Below are 18038 nucleotides of genomic sequence, written 5' to 3' on the forward strand. Positions count from 1 at the left end.
ATTTAGTTCTTTTTTGAAATATCATTTCGGTACATTGTAGATAATTAGTTTTGTTCTTTAAGAATGTGACATCTTTTATTGCATTTATTTTGCTTTTACATTTTAGGCTATTTTGCAACTGTTGGAAATCAAGGGTGGTGGAATCTACTGAGACAACAACTGAAGGATAATTATACTATATATTTCTTTTTTTTTTTTTTTTGAGATGGAGTCTTGCTCTGTCACCAGGCTGGAGTGCAGTGGCACGATCTCGGCTCACTCGCCTCCCGGGTTCAAACAATTCTCCTGCCTCAGCCTCCCGAGTAGCTGGGACTACAGGCATGCACCACCACGCCCAGCTAATTTTTGTATTTTTAGTAGAGACGGGGTTTCACCATGTTGGCCAGGATGGTCTCGATCTCTTGACCTTGTGATCTGCCCACCTCGGCCTCCCAAAGTGCTGAGATTACAGGCTTGAACCACTGTGCCCGGCCTATACTGTATATTTCTAAAACATACGTGAAAAATTGCGGGGGTGGGGTGACATTCTCCTTAGATTTGCCCAGTGCACTTAGAAGTTGCATATTATATATATATAAGCAAATATATAAAAATATATTTTATTGCTGTTGGTCATACACACACACACACACACACACACACACACTGCTGCCTTGTAGAATTGGCATTTCATGGTGTAAATGTAAAAACAATAAACCGAAGTACTGCAGGGAGATATTTGTGAATCTTTTACTTTACGTTTTGAAGAGAGGCATTTAGAGTATCAGTCTCATATAACCTTCAAAAGTGTGAGTCATTAACAGAACTAAGGATATAGAATAGAGGAGGGGTCCCCAACCCCCTGGCCACTTACTGGTACGGTCTGTGGCCTGTTAGGAGCCAGGCTGCACAGCAGGAGGTGAGTGGCAGGCAGGGAAGCGAGTGTAACCTCCTACGATCCACCTCCTGTCAGATCAGTGGTGGCATTAGAGTCTCATAGGAGTGCAAACCCTATTGTGAACTGTACATGCAAGGGATCTCAGCTGTATGCTCCTTATGAGACTCTAATGGCTGATCTGAGGTGGAAGTTTCATCCTGAAACCATCCTTCACTCCCCAATTCTTGGAAAAATTGTCTTCTACAAAACTGGTTTCTAGTGCCAAAAAGGTTGGGGGCCACTGGAACAGAGAACTAAGAAATACAGCATCTGTGCCAAGGGCAGTGCCTCACACCTGTGATCCCAGCACTTTGGGAGGCTGAAGTAGGCAGATTGCTTGAGCCAGGAGTTTGAAACCAGTGTAGGCAACATGGTGAAATCCCATCTCTACAAAAAAATACACAAATTAGCTGAATGTGGTGGCACACTCCTGTAGTTCCAGCTACTTGAGAGGCTGAGGTGGAAGGATCACTTGAAACTGGGAGGTTGAGGCTGCAGTGAGCTGTGAGGGTGCCACTGCAACCCAGACTGGGCGACAGAGTGAGACCCCATGTCAAAAAACACTGAAATACAGCATCTGTTTTCTGTGTGCCATAGCTTTCCCTGAACACATTCAAGGACCTAGTAGTATTAGTAGTACCTTTGGTTTTTTAAGTAGCATCCTGGGTGAATTTCAGGAAGTACTTAAATAGAAGCTGCTTAAGAACAAGGCATTCTGAGGCAGAGCAGGTGCCTAAATTACTAATTTTCCAGAGTAGAGATGATATATTATACTTCTTACATGTTATTCCTTATGCCTGCTGTACCTCTTCATTTTCTAGCTTTGTGCATAAGTGGTTTAGATTTTTCTAGGATCTTAGCATTTCCTCAGTAGACATGAGTAGAGATTTTATTTCAAATGAATTCTTAACCTTAATGCCTAGTTCTTTATTAGTTTTACATCATCTTGTAACTAATGCTGTTTTTCTTTCGCCAGTGTTCTCTGGTACATAATTTTGGTGTACTTTTTGTGAGCTCTAGCTGTTATGATGATCTCCCACACTATGTACACGTAGCTACCTGGAAAGTGATCTTTGTGAAAGGTACTTACTTCATTTGAGACTGAAAACAGTTGGGCTTCCATATCAGCGGCCACCTGGCCTAGGAGAGAATAGGCTTTTTGGAAGAAGCCTGGCAACGTGTTACCTGATACCCCGGTCTTCTGAGAGACAGAAGCTTTCTTTTTTCTAGTGTGGATTATTGTCAGTTCTGCTGATATATTTGCCACTTTTGAAATGCCATACCAGTTAACTTTAAGGAAACTAAAAATAAAATTGAATGTGTTATGTTCAGTGGTAAAGAAAATTTTCATCATGTTATGGTGTAGCAAGGACTGGGTCTAAATTTCCCCAAGCCTCTGATAGGAGGATATTCCTAAACTTTCAACTCCTAGCACTTGCTTAACTTTTACAGACCTCCATGTGGCTTTTAAAGCGGAATGTCTACCCCTATTTAAGATTCTAACTCTCTAAAGACTAATAAAAAACCAGCAGCACTAGAAAACAAAGCTGTCTGCAATATAACTATGATACACTGATGTTGTTGGATTTCTTTACTTCTGAGAAGGAAGAAATTACTCAAAAAGCCAGATCTAGTAAAAACATTTAAAAACAACAAACTTTCTTTTAGGACTTAGTTATTCGTCTGACTGATGACACGGATCCATTTTTTTTATATAACCTTGTTATATCTGAGGAAGATTTTCAAAGGTAACTAAATTTTTTTCTGATCTTATATTTAATGAAAAAATAAGTTTCTAAGTTTTATTGGTACTGTTCTCTTTCAAACACATACCTACATATTAGATTTAGTTACTTTGGGAATATTGGGCTATTTGTACTATCTTTACTTAGGGTGTTTTGGAAAATAAATATTTTGTGGGTTATTAGAATTCTGCTTAAAACACCTGTGAAGTTTGAAGCTTTTGCTGAATTTATTGATTTTTTTTCCCATTGAATACGTTCTATAAAAATCAGAGTTCCTTAGCTTAGTTCTTGATTATAACAAGCGTTAGTAAGTTAAAAAAAAAGAATCCTTCAGGATGCTAATTATAATTAAAGATAGTAATTGGCCAGGCACGGTGGCTCACGCCTGTAATCCCAGCACTTTGGGCGGCCGAAGAGGGCGGATCATGAGGTCAGAAGTTCAAGACTAGTCTGACCAACATGGTGAAACCCTGTCTTAACTAAAAATACAAAAATTAGCCAGGTGTGGTGGCATGTGCCTGTAATCCCAGCTACTCGGGAGGCTGAGGAAGGAGAATCTCTTGAACCTGGGAGGCGGAGGTTGCAGTGAGCCAAGATTGCACCACTGCACTCCAGCCTGGGTGATGGAGTGAGCCTCTATCTCAAAAAAAAAAAAAAAAAAAAGGCACCAAAACAAAACAAAGTTAATTAAAATTTTTTAAAAATTTCTTTTCCTTTCTTCTGTATAGTTTAAAATTCCAGCAAGGTCTTCTGGTAGACTTCTTAGCTTTCCCACAAAAATTTATAGATCTCCTTCAGCAATGTACTCAAGAACATGCCAAAGAAATTCCAAGGTAAGTTGCATGAGAATGCTACATTATTAAATTTAATTCAAGACAGACTCTTCTTTGAAACACAAGTTGATGGCAAAATCTTTTCCATTTATTATGACTATCCCTGTTTATTTTTAGAACTGGGGTTAGGCCTCCATTAAATCTCAGACTTTAAGGCATCTTGATTAAAATCAGAAATATTTCTTAATTTTCATGTCTTGACAAAGGCACTAAAGTTATGCGAAATATTTAGCAGCATCAAATATTTGGTTTTATAATGATCTTGGAAAAAGGGAAGACTAAGATTGTATGTGTGTATGGTGCTAACGCCTGATTCTTTTACTGTAAAGTTCACCATCAACCTTTTATTTATTGGTTTTATCAGTTGACGATTGTTGTTGAATCAGTTATTTCATTAGGAAGAACAAAATGATGCTTCTCTATCATTTTTTCTATATTAAGTATAATTCTTCTATAAAGAAGAACTTTTCCTCAGCAATTAGGGCTATTTGATTACTCAGAAAATTCATAAAGCATAAATGCTTAATTCTTGCATTTAAATTGTCAATTTTTAGAGTAAAGAGCTGGTAGTCTACTTTTGTGGCACTCAGTGAATTTTTGTTTCTAGTTTTTGCTTTTTCTCTCATTTGTTTCTCATGAACTCATGGACTTTTATGTAGTCACTGTGTTTCAGTCAATCTTTTCTTTTTTTTGCCCAATTTATCTTTTACCATTGGGAGTCCTCAATGTGCTCCGTTTCCTGAGCTTTCTTAAGTAGAGAAGCTTCTGATTCAGTGAGAGATTTTCACTATCTCATAAGTGTGTTATAATGTAACATTTTCTTTTCAAAGGTTTTTGCTACAGTTAGTTTCTCCAGCAGCTATTTTGGATAACTCACCTGCATTTTTAAATGTGGTAGAGACAAATCCTTTTAAGCATCTTACACACCTCTCACTAAAACTTTTACCTGGAAATGATGTGGAGATAAAGAAATTTCTTGCAGGCTGTTTGAAATGTAGCAAGGTAAGATTTAAATTTAAGTTATTCTTTTAACAAAATAAGTATCAGTGGTCTTTGATAAATTATTGAAGAGATACATTGCCATAAGTTTTTGTTTTCTAAATAAAGTTTTATGAAATATAACGAATTTATTTTACTGTTTTTTATTTAGTCAAGGTATAGTCGGGATGGATCTGGACCAGGAATTGAGAAGCTTAGGTCTCAGGGTTTTTACCAATCGTGTGACTTTGGACAGGTCACTTAAACTCTTCTGTCATGGTTTCATCAACTGGTAGACATGTATGGAAATAGCTACCCTATCTAGCCCATCTTTAATGAGATAAGATATATGGAAATGTCTTGAAAATTATGAAGTGCTATATGGCACAAGGAAACAACATAGGGATGCTGCTTGAGTTTTTAGAGTCTTTCTAGTCAAATGCTATAGATCAGTGCATGTCAAACTTTAAATTATCTGGGGATCTTGTTAAAATGATTTAGATCTGAGATGGAGCCTAAGAATCTGCATTTCTAACAGGCTTCCAGGATGATGCTGATGCTATACTTTGAGTAGCATGGCTATAGATGATTACATTGTAAACTGTAATTTTATTATTTTTATGAATAGGAAGAAAAATTATCATTGATGCAATCACTAGATGATGCTACTAAGCAACTGGACTTTACACGAAAGGTAATTCAAATTTCATTTTGTCTTTGTAAGTCATCCAGACATTGGCACTGAATTGCTTCCTTGACTCAGTACCAAGCTTTTATGTATTTTCTTTCAAAGCATGCTTCCGTTGAATTTCCTTTCCTCTTCGCCACCCTTCAACTACCACTTAATTATCTTAATTTGATACTTTCTCTTGTACATACTTGATTTTACACAAACATTTCTGTATCCCCAATATATAACATGTTCCCTCGAGTCTTCATTAAATAAGATATGTATATATTAAATATATATGTATATTTCTGTCATATATTAGTCATATATTAGTTCTCTACTCCCCACTTGTTTGCCTCATTCCTCTGGCCTAAATGGCTTTTCAGTTCCTATGCTCTAAACCTTTCCCTTTCCCTTTCTTTGCTATGTTTAGAATTAATTGCTCTGATAGGCTTAGCATCATTTCAGTCATAGCTACAACATTTCTGCCCTAGTTCATGAAATTGAAGGCCAGAGTATCTGTTTTAGCTTGTTCTTGCTTTGCTTTAAAGAACTATCTGAAGCTGGGTAATTTATAAAGAAAAGAGATTTAATTGGTTCATTGTTCTGTAGGCTGTACAAGCATGGCACCAACATCTGCTTGGCTTCTAGTGGGGACCTGAGGAAGTTTACAGTCATGGCTGAAGGCAAAGGGGAGCAGGAGTGTCACATGGTGAGGGTGGGAGGAAGGAGGTACCTCATGCTTTTAAACATCCAGATCTCATATGAACTAACTGAATGAGAACTCGCTTAACACCAAGGGAATGGCACTAAACCATTCCCATGATCCAATCACCTACCACAGGCCCTGCCTCCTCTGTTGGGGATTACATTTGAACATGAGACTTGGAGGGGACAGACATCCTAACCATATCGGTATCTGATAATCTGCATGGCCTCATGCAGAAAATACCCCTGCACAATGTGGCCCACAGGGCCATGTTACTGGGTTTTATATGTAAGTGAACTATTCCTTATAATCGACTTGCTTCCCCTTACCCCTCTTTATTGGGTGGTAAAGAGCCAGATTTAATTAAATACTTTAATTAAAAGATAGTTAATCTTGACCTGTGGGCCGTTTTGGGTCTAAGATTGTTCTTATTCTAATGTTGATTTCCTAAAATTAAAAAATTTTGTGTAGGAAAAGGCTTTGAACATGTCCTGAAAAGCTATAATTTTGTTTTCTTTAGTATCCTTGTAAATATTGCTATATTCTAATCAAAAGTATTACATATTAAGGAGCCTATCTTAATATTTTGTGTTAAACTCTAATGTAGACATTAGCAGAAAAAAAACAAGAATTAGATAAGTTACGGAATGAATGGGCGTCACATACAGCAGCCTTGACAAACAAGCATTCTCAGGAACTGACAAATGAAAAGGAAAAAGCCTTGCAGGTAAGAACATTAAAGGAAACTGAAAAAATATCTTTTATTGCTGTTGGTCATTTTGTTAATTTTAAAAGTAATATATGCTTGCTTTAAATTTTCCAAATGTTACAGAAGTATATAAAATAAAAATAAAAATCCTCTCTTTCAAAGTCTTACTACCTAGAGATAATCTATAAACATTTTGATGTATTTTTTTCAGACTTTTCTCTACGTATATGTAAATAATATGCAATTTATAAATATTTGTTTATAAACTTATAACTCTGTAAATTATGTCATTTATATATGTACCCATATAATGGGTTTTTGGTTTTGTTCTATACTAATGGGGTCTTATTGGATATATTGATTGTAACTTTTTCTTCGCTTAATGTGATACCATTCTGTGTCAGTTAAGATATTCCTTTTTAGTGACTGCAGAGTATTCATTTTTTGGGTTTAACTTAAATTATTTAACTACTTGCCTAAATGGTGGTCATTTAAATGTTTCGAAATTTTGGTTATTTTAAGCAATACTGCAAGAAGCACTCTTAGTTTCTAGAAGTGAAACTGCAACATATCTGTATAAAATATTGATGGATACTGCAAATTTGCCACCCAAAAAGACTAAACCAAATGGAATCCCAAAGATAAGGTAGTGTATAAGGATACTTATTTCCCCATATTCTTGACGTTGTTTTTAACCTTCTTAATTCTTCTTTTTTTTTTTTTTTTTTTTTTTTTTGAGACGGAGTTTTGCTTTTGTTGCCCAGGCTGGAGTGCGGTGGCACAATCTCGGCTCACTGTAACCTCTGCCTCCCGGGTTCAAGCAATTCTCCTGCCTCAGCCTCCCAAGTAGCTGGGATTACAGGCATGTGCCACCATGCCGAGCTAATTTTGTATTTTTAGTAGAGATGGGGTTTCTCCATGTCGGTCAGGCTGGTCTTGAACTCCCAACCTTAGGTGATCTGCCTTGGCCTCCCAAAGTGCTGGGATTACAGGCATGAGCCACTGTGCCCTGCCACGTTCTTAATTCTTAATGTATGCCACCTGATCTTAAGGTAGTACTAGTTTTATTTTATATTTCTTGTATTTTTTGTGAAGATAAGCATCTTTTAATACAACTTTTTATCATTTTTATTTCTTCTATGGATTATTTTTTATTTTCTTTTCATCCCTTTTTCTGTGTGGTTGTTATTTTTTTTTTTTTTCACTGTGCCCTGCCACCTTCTTAATTCTTAATATTTGCCACCTGATCTTAAGGTAGTACTAGTTTTAGTTTATATTTCTTATATGTTTTGTGAAGATAAGCATCTTTTAATATAACTTTTTATCATTTCATTTCTTCTGTGGATTATTTTTTATTGTCTTTTCATCCCTTGTGTGGTTGTTTTTTTTTTTCATTTTTTATTTTTAGATGGAGTCTCGCTCTGTCGCTCAGACTGGAGTGCAGTGGCACTATCTCGTCTCACTGCAACCTCTGTCTCCCGGGTTCAAGCAATTCTCCTGCCTCAGCCTCCTAAGTAATTGGAATTACAGGCGCATGCCACCACCATGCCTGGCTAATTTTAGTATTTTTAGTAGAGACGAGTTTAACCCTGTTGGTCAGGCTGGTCTTGAACTCCTGACCTTGTGGTCCACCCACCTTGGCCTCCCAAAGTGCTGGGATTACAGGCATGAGCCACCACGCCCAGCTGTGGTTGTTATTTTCTACTGCTTTGTAGTATGAATTCCTTTTCTACCTTTCGTACTATAGCTGCTTTTTTTTTTTTTTTTTTAGACAGAATTTCGCTCTTGTTGCCCAGGCTGGAGTGCAATGGCATGATTTGGCTCATTGCAACCTTTGCCTCCCAGGTTCAAGCAATTCTCCTACCTCAGCCTCCCGAGTAGCTGGAATTACACGTGTGCCACCACGCCCGGCTAATTTTTGTATTTTTAGTGAAGACGGGGTTTCACCATGTTGGCCAGGCTGGTCTCGAACTCCTGACCTTAGGTGATCTGCCATCCTCAGCCTCCCAAAGTGCTAGGATTACAGGCGTGAGCCACTGTGCCCAGCCTTATAGCTTCTTTAATATTACATTTTATTGTTGTTTTTATGTACTTTACTAGATGCTTGCTCTTAAGAGTACAGCTTGATGATTTTTTTAAATGAGTAACTTTCACCCAAATTAAGATAAAGAAATTGGACCACCCCTCTAGGTTCCCTTGTATGGCTTCCTAGTCCTAACAATAGTCCATAGGAGGTTATCGTACTTCTGACTTACATCATCATTCATTAGTTTTGCCAATTCTTGAACTTTGTGTAAATGGAATCATATATGTTTGCATATGGCTTTCTTCACTCAGCATAATATTTCTGAAATTCACCTATTTTCTATTGTTTCCTTTTATTGTTATATGAATCTGCCATAATTTATTTTCTTATTGGTAGGCATTTGAGTTGTTTCTGGTATTTTGCTGTTATTAAACTGCTATGAACATTCTTGTACTTATCTTTTTGTGGACACATGCACTCATTTTTCTTGGATATTTATCTATTGTTGGAATGGCTAGGTTGTAGTATATATAGGCATATGTTTAGCTTTGGCAGAAACTACCAGTTTCCCAAAGTAGGTATACTGGTTTACATTGCCATTCTATGGGTATGTAATACTATCTGATAATAATGAACACTTCTTCATATACATATTTATCACTTGAATATTCTCTTTTCAAGTGCCCATTCAAGTTGTTAGCATGTTTAATTTGCCTATTATTAGTATTATTATAGATTTGTAGGAATTTGTATATTCTGGACATGAGTCCTTTGTCAGATGTATGCATTGTGAATATTTTCACTGTCTATAGCTTGCCTTTTCACTTTTTATTGGTATAAATTAAGGATATACACGTTATCTATCATGTACATTATAAACATTTCTCCCAGCCTGTCATTTGCCAGCATCTTTTGCCATATATAGTTTTTTTAATTTGAATGTCATCAAATCTGTCAGTCATTGCCTTTATTGCTTAAGATTTCATTTCACATTTGGAAAGTGTTTCCCACCCGAGGACTATGAAAAAATTCTCCTATATTCTAATATTTGTTTAATTTTCTTGTTATATTTAGCTTTTTAATCTACTTGGAATATAATTTTGTGGAGTATAATATAAGGTAGAATTTTTTTGACATATAGTCAGTCATTGTTCCCCAGTGATTTAAAATACTACCTCTATTATTTTATTTCATTTTTATTTTTTAGAGGTAGGGTCTTGCTCTGTTGCCCAGGCTGGAGTGCAGTGGCACGATCATGGCTCACTACAGCCTCAACCTCCAGCGATCCTTCTGCCTCTGCTTCCAAAGTAGCTGGGACTGCAGGCATGTGTCACCACACCGGCTGATTTTAAAATTTTTTTGTGGAGATGGGGTTTCACTATGTTGCCCATGCTGGTCTTGAACTCCTGGCCTCAAGTGATCCTCCTTCCTTGGCTTCCCAAAGTGCTGAGATTACCAACATGAGCCACTGTGCCTGGTACTACCTTTATCACATACTAAATTTCTTTATGTACTTGGGCTTGTCTTTGGACTGTTGTTAAGAACTGATCTCATTTTCTCGTTCAGTGGAGAGATATATCTCTTCATTTATTAAGGTCTTATTTGTTGAAAACAGACTTATTTACTCTCTATCTCTCTCCCTTTTTCTCTGTTCTCTTTTTCTTTTGCAGTCTTGTTAAACAGTGTTTTTGGCTAGGGACTTTACAGATTTTTACTGCATAAATGAGACCATCCACTCCCTACCAGTACCACTGTGGTTAAATTTATAATTGTTTATCAGTAGTGTATATTAATGTCATATCCAGCCACCTTACTAAATTTACATGCTGTTTCTAAGAGTTTTGGAATTGATTCTCTTAGGTTTTCCAGGTAGATATGTAAACTATAAAAATTAGTAATTTTTTCTCTTCCTATGATTAGTGTCCTTTTTTTCTTGCACAGAAAAATAATAGTGGAATTTTTATCTTTTTCCAGTCTTTTTTGGTAAATAACTAAAATATCTCACTGTTAAATATGATATTTGCTTTGCATTTGAGAGAAAGGGTTTTCTTCTCTTCCTTGCTACCTAAGAATTTTAATTCAAAGAGTGCTAAGTCAGATAAAATGAGTTTTGGGATCTAACCAAATAATTACATCATTTTTCCCCTTTAATAGTGTAGTAAATTATAACAATAGATTTCCAAAGGTGGAATCATCTTTGCATTCATAGAATAATACTTAAATAGTCATAGCGATTTTTAATAAACTATTGTATCAATTTGCTATTATTTAACTTGGGATTTTTGTATTTTTATTTATTTAATTTTAGAGACAGAGTCTTGCTCTGTTGCCCAGTCTGGAGTGCAGTGGTGCGGTCACGGCTGACTGCATCCTCAGCCTTCCAGGCTCAAGTGACCCTCCCACCTCAGTCTTTGGAGTAGCTGGGACCACAGATACAGACCACCAGGCCTAGATAATTTTTTTATTTTTATTTTATTTTTATTTATTTTTATTTTTTTTAGAGATGAAGTCTCACTATGTTGGTCAGGCTGGACTCAATCTTCTGGACTCAAATGATCCATCTGCCTTGGCCTCCTGAAGTGCTGGGATTACAGGCATGAACCACCATGCCTGGCCCAGGATGTTTGTATTTATATTCATAAGTGACATTGGTCTGAGATTGTCTTTTTCCTGCACATCATAGTTCGCTTATTGCAAATGTGGGTTATAGACTATGGTATTAGAATTATGCTAGCCTCATGAGATGAATAAGGACATTTTTCAGTTTTCTTTATTCTTTGAAACAGTGAAATAACAGGGAATTAATCTGTACCTTGAGGGCCTGATACAATTAGCCTTTTAACACCATTTGGATCACTCACCTAATTGAAGCATTTATCTTTTTCTTTTCCAGTTTTCTCCATGATTATTGGTCTGTTTAAATTTTCTCTTCTTGAGTTTTGCTAATTTATATTTTCTTAAAAAGCCATGTGTTTCATCTATGTGTTTTTATTTTTTAAATTTATTATTTTTTTTTATTTTTGAAGATGAGGTGTTGCTATGTTGCCCAGGCTGGACTCAGACTCCTAGGTTTAGGCAATCCTCCTGCCTCAGCTCCTCTAGAGTAGCAGGGACTACTGGTGTGTGCCATTGTATGTGGCTGCTATCTGTGTGTTTAAATATATTAGTACAATATCGTGCATATTGTCTTGTGATTTTTAAAATCTCCATATTATTTCTCTTATGTTCTTAATTTGTTTTGTTTAATGCGACTAGATGGTTTTTCTATTGTTTAGTGTTTTCGAAGAACTAGTTTTTCATTTCATTAATTAGTTCTACACTGTTTCTCCCCCTATTTCATTAATTTCTGTTTACTACCTTTTTTTTTTTTTTTTGGCTTGATTTTCTTTTTTTTTTTTGAGACCGAGTCTCACTCTTGTCACCCAGACTGGAGTGCAGTGGCATGATCTCAACTCACTGAAAGCTCCGCCTCCTGGGTTCACTCCATTCTCCTGCCTCAGCCTCCTGAGTAGCTGGGACTACAGGCACCTGCCACCACGCCCAGCTGATTTTTTTGTACTTTTTTTGTCTTTTTAGTAGAGACAGGGTTTCACCGTGTTAGCCAGGATGGTCTTGATCTCCTGACCTCGTGATCCGCCCGCCTCAGCCTCCCAAAGTGCTGGGATTACAGGCGTGAGCCACCGGGCCCGGCCTTTTTTTTGGCTTGATTTTCAAGCAAGTTGTGTTCTTCTTGACGTTGTTGTTCGATTCAGGGGTACATGTGCAAGTTTGTTACTGGGTATATTGCTTAATACTGAAGTTTGGGCTTCTGTTGAACTCATCACCCAAATAGTAAACATAGTACCCAATAAGTAGTTTTTCAATCTCTACCTCACTCTATTCCTCCCTCATTTTGGAGTACTCCTTGTCTATTGTCCATGGAAACAAGTTAGATCTGAAAGTTTCTTCATAAGGGCATTTGTTTAAAACTCCAGAGTGACTGAAGGATTTGTTTGTATTTCTATATTACACTTTCTGATAGGATTGTTAGGCAGTCCTTCGGGACTTTAAAACCAGGTCAACACTTCTCTTCCTGCTAATAGATAATGTAAAACTTTAGTGTGCGTGAGAATCATTTGAAGGGTGCATTAGAATGCAGATTGCTGGGCTTCATCCCCAGAGTCTTTGATACAGTTAGTCGGGGGTGGAGTCCAGGAACTTGATTTCCTGATAGGTTCTTAGCTGATACCGATTATTCTGTTCAGAGGACCGTACTTTGATAACCACTGCCATGGGGTGCTGTTTCTCAAATTAGGCCAATTTTGTGGCTATATAGAAATCTGTTGAGGCAGGTAAACTGCCTTCTATTATTACTGATGGTTTCTACAAATGTCATAGGGAATAATGGCTGTATTATCTATATTTGTCACTTATCTATTCAAGTGGACATTAAACGTGTTATCTTTAAGGCATTTTAATAGGGCAAATTTGATTCCTGCATTTTTTTATTTTTCTTTATGTTTACACTTATTTCTCATGTTTTCTTTATACCTCCATTTAAAAAAATATACTGAGTAATCTGAATTGTTTCTACACTAATTTCTTTGTAGAAGCTTTTTTTCTGTGAGGAAAGTCCTAGCAACACGTAGAATCACCCATCTTCCTTCTATTTATTGTATTATTTTCTTAATTCTGACTTCTATATTTCATCACTTCTTCATAGAATTTTTTATTAATTTTTGTTTTCCCATTCATATCATTATAATTCCATTCCCAAAACATTTTTCTCATCTAATATTCTTCCAAAACTACTGTGTGCTTTTCCGATTTAAGCCTCTATAGAATATTCATTTGAAAAATATTGCTTCCACCTCTACAAATTCTCCCTTTTCTATTGGACTCTATTATTTTGAAACTGTCCTTCCAATGATTATTTTTTTTCCTCCAGAATGGAAAATTTTTAATGTATTTTTTTTCTAAAAATAATGAAATGATTCAGAAGGGAACAAAGTAGAAAATGTGAACTTTATAATGCTAGTTCTCACACTTTTTTTTTAAACAAAAATCTCCAAGGTTCTGATGAGCACTGGAATAAAAACCAGTTCTTTATTTTCACTGCTTTTGGGCCTCTATTGTCTTTAGTGTCTTTGATTACCCTCTTAGACAGTTACAGTTAGCATCTTTACCAGTTTGCTCTGATTTTTCTTCTTGGTTGCTTCTTCAATGTTTTCTTCCAAGATGGCATTTTCAATTTTATATGGACTGCTTCCTGTTTTATCTCTTTTTGCTCCTTCTCCTCTCCTTTTCAGCTTTCTGAAAATGAGGAAATTCCTGAAGTAGTAATGTAAAATTCCTAAGGTATTTTATGAGAGAGACACTTCCCTGTACTAGTGCTAAGACTTTTGAATGGGTATAACTTCTCTGGGATACAGTTTTGAAACTTGCATCAAGCTTTATATTTGTTTATATTCTTTATTCTATAATTGATCATAAAGAAATAATCTGAATTTTAGATGTATGTCTGTACAAAAAAAATCATCATTTTATTTATAATTGTGAAAAATTGGGAACTAAATGTCCGTAATAGGGCAGAAGTTAAATGAATTATGGAGTAGCCATGGATGGAATGTTGTGTAGCTATTAAAGACTTTACAAAGAATTTTTTAATGATGTGAGAAGGTGCAAATGCTAAGGGATTAAAAAGTGTGATTAAATTGTATAAATAGTTTGATATTCATTCATTAAATTTAATATGTATATTGTGTGTTTATGTGGATGTCAATATAAGTATATAAATGAGTGGAAGAGAGTACTCCTAAATATTAGGAGTGATTTTTCTGGATGGGATTATGGGTTATTTGTGTTTCCTTTTTGCCTGTAAGAGCATGTATAACTTTGATAACCACAAAAATATGCTTTATTTTCAAAAGATATTTAGGATTTGATAGTGTTCGTTAACAAAAGTTACTAAGATAGGTTTGTGATACGATTCAGACAGGCACTAAATATTGCACAGTTATAACCATGTTCAAATTTTATTGTTGGTAAAAATGACTGTAAGATTGGACTAATGAACCAACCTTGCTCGTTTTACAATTTTAGGTGTTTTTCCATTATAAAGCATATATACGAATATTTATTATTAAAAACTGAAACACTGTGATGGTGTTTAAAGCAAAAATCTGCTTTTTTTTTTTTTTAATACACAAGTAGGTTCATCCTGTATACAGTATTTGCAGTTTGCTTTTTTAACCTATATAGCATCTTCCCTTAACTTGAAGACTGTTGCACCTAAACATATATGGATTTAGAAGAAGCAAAAATTATGAACAAGATCATGGTGGTAAATTTGCTTTTGTTGACCTTGCTTTCTCCGTCATGAAATTCATAATTGAAAATAGACACTTTTCAGAACGGGGATCTAAAGAAAGATGACAAAATTAAGACAAAAAAGAAAAAGAAAAAATAAGAAATTACAAATTTTTTTTGTTCAAATCTTTCTGTATTTGTATTTCTGATTTTTTTCTTTGAATTTTGGTACTGTATTTTTATTGTATCATAGGCACAGGTTCAATATCAACAGCAGCATGAACAACAGAAAAAAGATTTAGAAATCCTCCATCAGCAAAACATCCACCAGCTACAAAACAGACTGTCTGAGTTAGAAGCGGCTAATAAAGACTTAACCGAAAGAAAATATAAAGGAGACTCCACTATTAGAGAACTTAAAGCAAAACTTTCTGGTGTTGAAGAGGTATTGAATGTTGTTTTTTTTCCTCCCCCAATTTAAGAGAACGTTTTGATTTGGTAGTGTGGTTACTTGTGTGGGTGGTGTTCCTCTGGATGCTCTGTAGAGAGTTCTCTTGTGGTGTTAGGGTATCCATTCAGACAATGCAAAGAAAATTGAGAATTTGAAATTTGATAAAAAGCGTAATTCATAACAGAACTGAGGTAAGCTTGAATATTTTTAGTTAGGGTCTTGAGAGCAGATTACTGGCACAGCTGTCAGATTTATCAATATGTTTTTAATAGTAACACAGCACCTGTATTTCATAGGGTACTGTGTTGACAGGGCTGGGGTTTTTTTTCCTCAGCCTGCTTAACATATATCAAACAATTATGTGAATTTAATATCTAATAATAATAATGATAATGGTAATAGTAAAGATAATAGTTAATGCTTACTGAGCATTTTCTATGTGATAGGTACTGTTTGAAGTGCTTTACATATATTAACTCATTTTATTGTTACAACAGTTCTTTAAGGTAGGAACTATTATTAGCCCTATTTTACAGATGATGAAACTAAGGCACAGAAAGGTTAAATAAGTTGCCTAAGGTCACATAATCAAGGAGTGGAAGAACAAGGATTAGAACTCATCTATTATTTGACTGTCTTTAATACTACCTTGTTCTTTCAGGCAACAGAGAAATTTTTATTTTTTATTTTATTTATTTTATTTAAGTTCCAGGATACATGTACAGAATGTGCAGGTTTGTTGCATAGGTAAACATGTGCCATGGTGGTTTGCTGCACCTATCAACTCATCACCTGGGTATTAAGCCCCACAGAAATTTTTAAAATCTTGCTATAGTGCCACATTTGTTGTTGCTTTGGCATTGATTACAGGCTTCTTTGTAGCATTATATATTATTGTCGTATGAATTATTAGAAAATATATGTAGATTTTGTCTATATTTAAATACCAAAGTTGCCAGTGTTATTCTAGCTCACAAGACTTCAAACTCTATTTTACCAGTCTCATGCTTAGAAGCTCTAAAGCCTGACCAATTTTGTGTTCAGATCCTCATATTGTTTTGCCCCAACAATAGATGTCTTCTGTTTTTCCTGCATACACGCTTCATACTGGTTGTAAAGCATTTGAACCTTCATGGTACATTGGTAGTCTAAATGCTTCAGTATAATGCTCTGATTTCATCATTCTCAGCCCTGGAACTGGTCATTATATAAACAACCTCATTGCGTTGATTTTTGTATGATCTAATGAAAATATTTCCTCCAAGATTTTCATAAGACTTGCAAATTGTTAGTTCTTGGAGCTTTTTTTTTTTAACTGCTGAGTATTCAGTTACCTATTTTAAGTAACAACTTTTAGGCATTAGTGCCCTAAAAATAACAATTGCTACCATTTATTGAGTTTTACTGTGTGCCAGCCAAAATGCTAGGCAATTTACATAAGGATTTTTATGAAGGTTAAATGAAATAATTTATTAAGTATTTGTTATTTCTGTTTTACAAATGAGGGAACTGAGATTTAATTTAGGGAGTTTCAGTAATTACCAAGATCACACAGTAGAAGAGCCAGGATTTGAATTTTGTTTGATACTAAAGTTTGTGCTCCTAAAACCACTATAGTCACAATACCGTATAATTATTTTTGGAAACTTTTGTTAAGAACTAAAACTATCTAGGAATATTGTATCCTGGGCTTTCATATACCAGCAGCATTTGGGTTGATATTAGCTGATTGGGAAGAGATCTATTGTAGGTTTTTTAAAAATCTATTTTTAATGAACAATTATTGTTTATTTTGCTTGAAAGAGTGAACAGAGAGATCTGGAAATGTTAACATTTATTGACATGGAAAGATATTTGTAATACGTGAAGAAGGTAGATTATAAACTGCAGAGTATCAACCTTTAAAAAGCAATCTGTACATGTAAGCAACAAAGAAAAATGTTAAGTCTAGATTGTGGCTCTCACCCGTGGTTACCCTTGGAATCAGTTGTGGAGACATCAGAAAATTATTGTTAAAAGTTTTAAAGTTACTGTAATTTATTCATAAATTAGAATTATTTTATTTTCCCTTGATATGATTGAATCAGATAGTAGAATATTTTACAATTATATTCCAGATATATGCTACTATACCATTAGAAAGACATTTATGCTTTTAGAAAAAATCTGTACTAAAACTTCAAAATTATTAAAGACTTTTTTTAATATGTTAGACATCTTAATTATAAATAACCAGATGAGGCAGCTTCCTTTTTTCGTAATGCTTAATTTCTTTCTTTTCCCATTCTAGGAGCTACAGCGGACTAAGCAAGAAGTCCTCTCTTTGCGAAGAGAGAATTCTACACTAGATGTTGAATGCCACGAGAAAGAAAAGCACGTTAATCAGCTACAAACAAAAGTGGCAGTTTTAGAACAGGAAATCAAGGATAAGGACCAGCTTGTTTTAAGAACAAAAGAGGCATTTGATACAATCCAGGAACAAAAGGTCTACTTTTAAATTTTTCTCAGAAATTGATAATCATATTTATAAGTAAACACAAATGCCCTAATTATTCATGTTTTTAAAAAATATATCAGGTGGTTTTAGAAGAAAATGGTGAGAAAAATCAAGTACAACTAGGAAAGCTTGAAGCTACAATAAAATCATTATCTGCAGAACTTCTGAAGGTTTGTTTTAAAAATTTTATAGACTAGTATTTCATTAAATTACATA

At 35.1% G+C, this 18038-nt stretch overlaps 1 protein-coding gene across 8 annotated transcripts in view; it reads left to right on the forward strand.

Moving 5' to 3' along the window:
• SASS6 (SAS-6 centriolar assembly protein) overlaps positions 1–18038 on the forward strand; it is a 74492-nt gene that overhangs the window by 7235 nt on the left and 49219 nt on the right. For 7 of the 8 annotated variants that reach the window (XM_019034740.4, XM_055352889.2, XM_055352879.2 and 4 more), the window contains 8 exons: positions 2585–2664; positions 3390–3494; positions 4325–4496; positions 5101–5166; positions 6459–6578; positions 15128–15319; positions 17616–17810; positions 17903–17992. In XM_019034740.4, coding sequence (XP_018890285.3) covers positions 2585–2664; positions 3390–3494; positions 4325–4496; positions 5101–5166; positions 6459–6578; positions 15128–15319; positions 17616–17810; positions 17903–17992 — 1020 coding nt within the window. Of the gene's footprint in view, position 1; positions 1999–2584; positions 2665–3389; positions 3495–4324; positions 4497–5100; positions 5167–6458; positions 6579–15127; positions 15320–17615; positions 17811–17902; positions 17993–18038 lie in introns of those variants that run through there. The other variant, XM_063696630.1, reaches the window with a different exon arrangement.

The sequence above is a fragment of the Gorilla gorilla genome, chromosome 1 (genome assembly GCF_029281585.2).
Source record: "Gorilla gorilla gorilla isolate KB3781 chromosome 1, NHGRI_mGorGor1-v2.1_pri, whole genome shotgun sequence".
In the NCBI taxonomy this organism is placed as follows: Eukaryota; Metazoa; Chordata; class Mammalia; order Primates; family Hominidae; genus Gorilla; species Gorilla gorilla.